We start from the raw sequence: 6232 nt of genomic DNA, 5'->3' as shown, positions 1-6232 counted from the left end.
AAAGGTTCACACGTGTCCACCCATTCATCCTCTTCCCTAGGGCAAGAAGCATGTGCAGCAAGCACCTTTTTTGGGGGGTGGGCTGGTTGGTTTGGGTTTGGTTTGCTTTTGCTGTTGTTTCTTTCTTATTTTAGCTAAGGTTACGTACTTACTAAACTTGCATGCTCAGCTGTATGGGAAGGGTAAGGTCAAAGAATCGTTTGTATTTGGGACAGGCAACAGTGAGCTTTTCAGCTCATGATTAAGTTTGTCCTGTGGTCCTGGACCAGCCTGAGAAGGCTGTGCCTGGCTCAGGGATCCTGGGCACTGTGTGCTGTAGAAGGAGAGATGAAGGAATCAGGGCCACCCCCACAAAGTCATGCTGAGAGTGCAAGATTAACTAGGAGAAATGAACTTTTGTGAGCAGTGTTTTTAATTACAAGGTAGGGACTGAGAATGCAGCACCTGCAGTGAGAGCTGATGATGCCACATGCACTCAAACATGAAAATGATAATGCAGAACAATTCAGAACTGCATTTCCTGCCCAGAACAGGTTTTGTAATTAGAGTCAAGGGAGATCACAGAGGATCACCCCCCATACAACTCCAGGCACTACAAATCACTGGCCTCCACTTAAATCCAAATCTTCACTTTGTTAAGGAAGTCCTGTTTGCACAGTTCTGCACCCCAAACTAGTGCCCCTGCAGTTAGTGGAAGTGTGCTCAGGCTGGTAGGCTGTGTGGCTCTCTGCAAGTGCCTCTCTACACGTGACCTAGTGACCCATGGGGAAATTCAGCATCGTGGCTTTGTAGATGGAAAACTTTGGGTTTCCTGGGAGAGCTTTTTCCAGCTTGTGCTTGCTGACAGCTTGCCTGCTAGCACCAGAAAACTGAACCTAGCACCGCTTGCTTGTTTTCCAGGTCGTGCACTGCTGGTCCTCCTCCTGTCTGCAACGGTCTCTCTCCTGGGTGGGCTGATATTTGGATATGAGCTGGGGGTTATCTCCGGTGCACTGCTGCAGCTGCAGATAGACTTTCATCTCAGCTGCTTCAAGCAAGAAGTTCTGGTGAGCGCCCTCCTTATTGGAGCTCTCCTCGCCTCCCTGGTTGGGGGCTTCCTCATTGACCGCCATGGACGGAGGAGAGCAATCCTGGTCAGCAGCTTTGTCCTGTTGGTTGGCAGCCTTATTCTCACACTGGCAAGGTCATTTATTGGGCTGGTCATTGGGCGCATGACTGTGGGCTTTGCCATCTCTGTCTCATCCATGGCCTGCTGCATCTATGTCTCAGAAATGGTGGCTGCTCATCAGCGAGGGCTTCTGGTGTCTCTCTACGAAGCAGGCATCACCGTAGGCATCCTACTGTCCTATGCGCTGAATTACATCTTTGCGGATGTGGATGAGGGATGGAGGTACATGTTTGGACTGGCCATTGCCCCGACAGCCATGCAGTTCCTCAGCATCCTCTTTCTTCCAGTGAACCCTGTTAAATTAAGCTCATGGGACTCAGACTGCCAGAAGGGCCTCATTCAATTGCAGGACACTGAGGACAGAGCAGCAGCAAAGCGGGAGCCCTATAAGGAGAAGCATTACTCATTTCTTGACCTTTTCAGGACCAGAGACAACATGAGAAGGCGGATGCTGGTGGGCCTGGGACTGGTGCTCTTCCAGCAGTTCACTGGGCAGCCCAATGTGCTGGGCTATGCCTCCAAAATCTTCCACTCAGTGGGGTTCCAGAGCAACTCCTCAGCGATCCTGGCCTCTGTCGGGCTGGGGGCAATAAAGGTGGTGGCCACGCTCATCGCGATGGCTTTTGCAGACAAGGCTGGCAGGAGGGTGCTACTCATGGCTGGCTGTGTGGTGATGGCCATCTCCGTCACCACCATTGGCCTCACCAGCCGCGCTGCTCCACTGGCCATGGCCAGGGACTGCAAGGCAGCTGCAGACCCCAATGCATCCCACAGCCTTACCGAGCACCCCCTGATGCCTGTATCCTCCCAGCCTGCTGTGTCATCCATCCTGCCAGCATTAGGTGCTGGCAAAAGTCAGGCAGGACCTGGGTTTGCTGCCACAAGGAGCCTTACAAAAGCTTTTGCCAGTGCTCAAAGCAGAGAGGGTGTTCCCAATTCTTCCCTCACTCAGAAAAGGGGCTTGGTAGGTCAGGCCAAGGAAGAGACAGTGGGAAGCACTGGCCCTCCTTTCGAAGGTGCCCCCTGGGCAGAACGTGTGGTTTTAAATTGGATTACGCTGCTGAGCATGATGGCTTTCGTAAGCGCCTTCTCAATTGGATTTGGACCAAGTAAGTATGATGTTTATGGATACTTGCACTAACCCAGAGAATAAAAGTTGGGCTGGTCTTTATAGCCTGCTTGAATCGTTCATTATGGATCTGCTTTACCAAGCAGTTCAGTGTCTGGGAATTGGAAATGTAATCCCTTTCAGCCCACGAAAAAATTTTCTAGCATTGCAGCTCTGTCTAGGTACAGCACTAGAATAACTTTCTCTTCCATGCTATCACTACCCTTGTAATGTTTTTTCTTCTGTCAAGCTCATTGCAAAATCAGAGCATCCCACAGGCACTACCTGATCTTCCCGACGAGGAGGAAAAGAGAGGGCTGGGGGCAGAGGGACTGAGGGGCTTCTCCTGTGTGATGAAGAAAGTCAGTGGCAGAACTGGAAGTGGTACCTCCTTGGAAGTGTCTCAATATCAGTTGGTCTTTTTCTGAAATCATTATTTATTCATCAGATGAGAATTGAGAGATTAGCTCATGCTTCCATGTGAGCTCTAGTGTTTTCTGGCATTTATTGCTTTAAATGCTTTGATGGGAGAGAACAGCACCTAACTCAAGGAAAAACAGGTGTACAGCAAGGCTCCTGGGTTTGACAGTGACCCTGCGAGTTATTTCAAGCAAAATAACGCTGGGATAGGCGAGACTACTTAAGTTATATATTGCTTTAGCTCTGATTGTAGCCCCTGTGCAACATTGTCTCCCCAATCCTTCCCCTTTCTCATTTCTTTACAAAGGGCATGTCCTGACAGCAGGAACACGAGACCTTTTCCATCTCCCCTGAATGAAATGACCAATTCCCTTGCTGTCCTCTTTGCTCCCTGGACCTGTTCACTGGTATTTCATTCCTCTGTGGAGTGCTGAACGTGGGAGTTTTGGAGTGTTCTGCTGTGACCTGACTCTGAGACCGACGAGTGTTTGACACCACCAGCAGCAGATGCTGGGTGAAGCCAGAGTGTAAAACCCCTGCTGAAATCTTCCTTGCCCACTTCCCAAATAAATTGCTTAACCCTTACAACCATCTTTCTGATCTTTCTAATCCATGCAGTGACCTGGCTGGTCCTCAGTGAGATCTACCCTGCTGGGATAAGAGGAAGAGCCTTTGCCTTCTGTAACAGCTTTAACTGGGCTGCCAATTTACTGATCAGCCTCTCCTTCCTGGACCTTATAGGTAAGTGGCCGTCCCCCATCCCTCCATCTCCCACAGCTATTTAGGGAAGGGGCCACCGCAAGCCGTTTGGAGATTTAAGTGGCATTTTGAACCCTGGGGACTTGGTGCTGGAAGAGTTGTGACCCTGATGGCTCTGAGAGCAGAAAAACCAGGCACCGGCAGCACTGGTCTGAGCCTCTCCACCACCTGTTTCATAAAAATCATTGCCCACTGGGCTGCACTGTAATACTGCAGTATCGGGAAACCATAGAGCTTGCAGCTTTCATGACGATAGCTTTACGGCGTTTCTTGCTAGCAGAGCTCTTGGCTGAGGCATTCAGCAGGCGCTGCTGGCCCCTGGAGCTCAGCTGCCTTCTCCTTCCCTCAGTGGTGCTGCTGGCAAAGCCTGCTGTGGACCGTCCTTCTCCTGTGCCGATTCCTGGTCCAGACCTTGCAGATCAGGAGCTTTCCCTGCCCTTTTGAGGGCTTCTCAAAAGAAAATGCCCCTACCAGGCACCTATGTCCTTTGTATCCCACGATGTAACCTATTTCAGATGGACCCTTCATGCACTTGAATCTCTCTGCAGATGCCATTGGTTTCTCCTGGATGTTTCTTCTTTATGGACTGATGGGAGCGATGGCCGTTATATTCATTTACCTTTTTGTTCCGGAAACAAAAGGACAGTCCTTAGAGGAGATAGACCAGCAGTTCTCCAGGAAACGGTACGTGTGCTGTGGTACCAGTGTGAGTGCTGGCTTTGGGTGCTTCCCACCAGCAGTCCCTGAGGTCTGTAGCACCGGGCAGCTCAGGGCTGTTGCAAAGCCCGGTCAGTGCCACTGAGAATCTCTCTGTGTAAGTCTGTGGGACGGGGCGTGAGACCTGCAGCACGGTTTGTCAGCCGGTCACTGCACCGAGCCTTGCAGCCGTGCTGCTGGAGGGCACTAGTGACACTTGGGAGGAAAAGGGCTGAAAGCCAGGGCTTGCGGGTGAGGGGAGGAGAGCAAGATCACAGCATGGCACGGGCAGGTCAGGACTGCAAGGTCCTTAGTGAAATCCTGGACCGATCCTTCTCCTCTGGGGCAGAGACGTCTCCTGGTGTAACACAGACTCACACCAGGTAATTTCCATGCAAAGCCGGTATTTCTGGCTGGGCTGGGGAAGGTTGAGTGGTATTTGTGCAATCCTGGTTGTGAGGGAGGTGGCAGGGCAAGGATCGCTGGAGCAGAGGGAGGTTGTGCAGCCGGACAAGGGGCAGGAGCACAGTCCCCCGGGGGTGGCGGGGAGGGGTAACTGTGGTAACCCCTGCCTGGCTCCCTGCGAGCAGCAGCTGCTGCGCCTGAACTTCGCCATTGCCTGGCAGGGTGTGGGAAGGAAACGTGTTTAAGCAGAGACGTGGAAGAGGAGCGAGCTGTGCACACACCCAGTACCGGAGAGTGGAGCATGCCAGCGGCACATGAAACCCATGGCATGCCCGCAGCATCGCCCTGGGGAGAGGAGCAGGCTGTGCCGTCAGGACAGTTGCTTTCCTTTCGCCTTTAACAGGTGACCTCTGCTCAGAGGCGGCTCTCACTGCAGTGCCTTAGATCTCGGGACATGCCGATAGCTCTCCTCTGGGTCCATAGGGGATCGTACGTCCCAGCCAGGGAACATGTCCTTTCTTTGATATCTTTTGTTTTTCATGGTTTGTATTGCCTGTCATTTAAGAGAGTAATGGTTTTGTACACAGGAATTAAAGCGCCACTTTTGCTGACAATGCTTTCCATCTGGGCAGTTCATTTGTGAGCAGGGTGTATTATTTTCTAGTTCTTTGAAATACTTGATACTTTGCAGAGGGGACAGCAGTGCAGGAGGAATATGTCAAGCACTCAGCAGTGTACATTAATATTGTCACCCTTTGCAATGTCTGTGTAGGGGCCTGGAGCATGAGATGGGAGCTGATGCAGCCTAACACCCTGTTTTGGTGGAGGCAGAGGAGTGTTAGCTCACGGGCTGCTGTTGCCCGCGGTGTCAAGGCCCAGCAGCTCACCTGCCTCACCACCTGAGGCCCATGCTAAGTGAGTCCAGAAGAACATCTCATGCATTTGGCTGCTTTCTTTTGCACACAAAGCCTGTTTTGCATTCCTGACCAGGGTTTGCATGTACAAAAGTGCATGCAATATGCATGCATTGTACCTTCTACAGGTTTTCCACCTCTTACAGTTGTACATTCTTTGATTATTTCACCGCTCCTTCTGACACGTGTACATTATAAAAATCCACCCTACGAACATCACACTCACTACCCAAACCTTGGGAGAGATGAGGAGCTGGTATCCTGCTGAACAGGCAGCCTTGCCTCTTTCAAACTCCTGAAGGAACCAAAGCTTAGGGTTTTCCCCTGCAAATGCAGCTCCTTGGGGACCAGTGACTGCTACACGGGGCCACCAGGCTGGCACCACAGGGACAAACACACAGGATGTGGCCACGTCACCCAAACCCCTGTCTCAAAGAGAAGCCACAAAACCACTGGAAAATGATCTGTCCTTGGTCGTAATTCAGCCCATGGCTGTCAGGTATCTGCCGTGGAAGCGCTTTGCTCTCCCTGCTGAGTGATGGGGGTCACCCATCGCCTTCCTCACCCACAGCCTCCCTCACGCACCTCGGCCTCCCTGCCGCACCTCTGCTGCAGCTGGAGGTCGGTGATGCTGAAGTCCCTCGTGCGCTGCAGGTGCTGTCACCTCAAGGCACACAAGGACACCTGTAAAGCAGAAGACGGATGCTGTCTTCCTGCAAAAAATACTGAGCTGTGTCGGGGGTAACTCTGGTTTACCGGGGC

At 51.8% G+C, this 6232-nt stretch overlaps 1 protein-coding gene across 1 annotated transcript in view; it reads left to right on the top strand.

Annotated features, from left to right (window-relative positions):
- The window catches only part of SLC2A10 (solute carrier family 2 member 10), an 8244-nt gene extending 3370 nt beyond the window's left edge, over window positions 1–4874 (top strand). The window contains exons 3-6 of the mRNA XM_009637341.1: window positions 901–2277; window positions 3315–3437; window positions 4004–4139; window positions 4778–4874. Coding sequence (XP_009635636.1) covers window positions 901–2277; window positions 3315–3437; window positions 4004–4139; window positions 4778–4874 — 1733 coding nt within the window. The remainder of the gene's footprint in view (window positions 1–900; window positions 2278–3314; window positions 3438–4003; window positions 4140–4777) is intronic.
- The last annotated feature ends 1358 nt before the right edge of the window (window positions 4875–6232 follow it).

Source organism: Egretta garzetta, unplaced genomic scaffold (genome assembly GCF_000687185.1).
Source record: "Egretta garzetta isolate BGI_Z169 unplaced genomic scaffold, ASM68718v1 scaffold214, whole genome shotgun sequence".
NCBI classification, from domain to species: Eukaryota; Metazoa; Chordata; class Aves; order Pelecaniformes; family Ardeidae; genus Egretta; species Egretta garzetta.
Note: the sequence above shows the minus strand (reverse complement) of the source record. Positions and strands in the feature narration are given on the sequence as shown.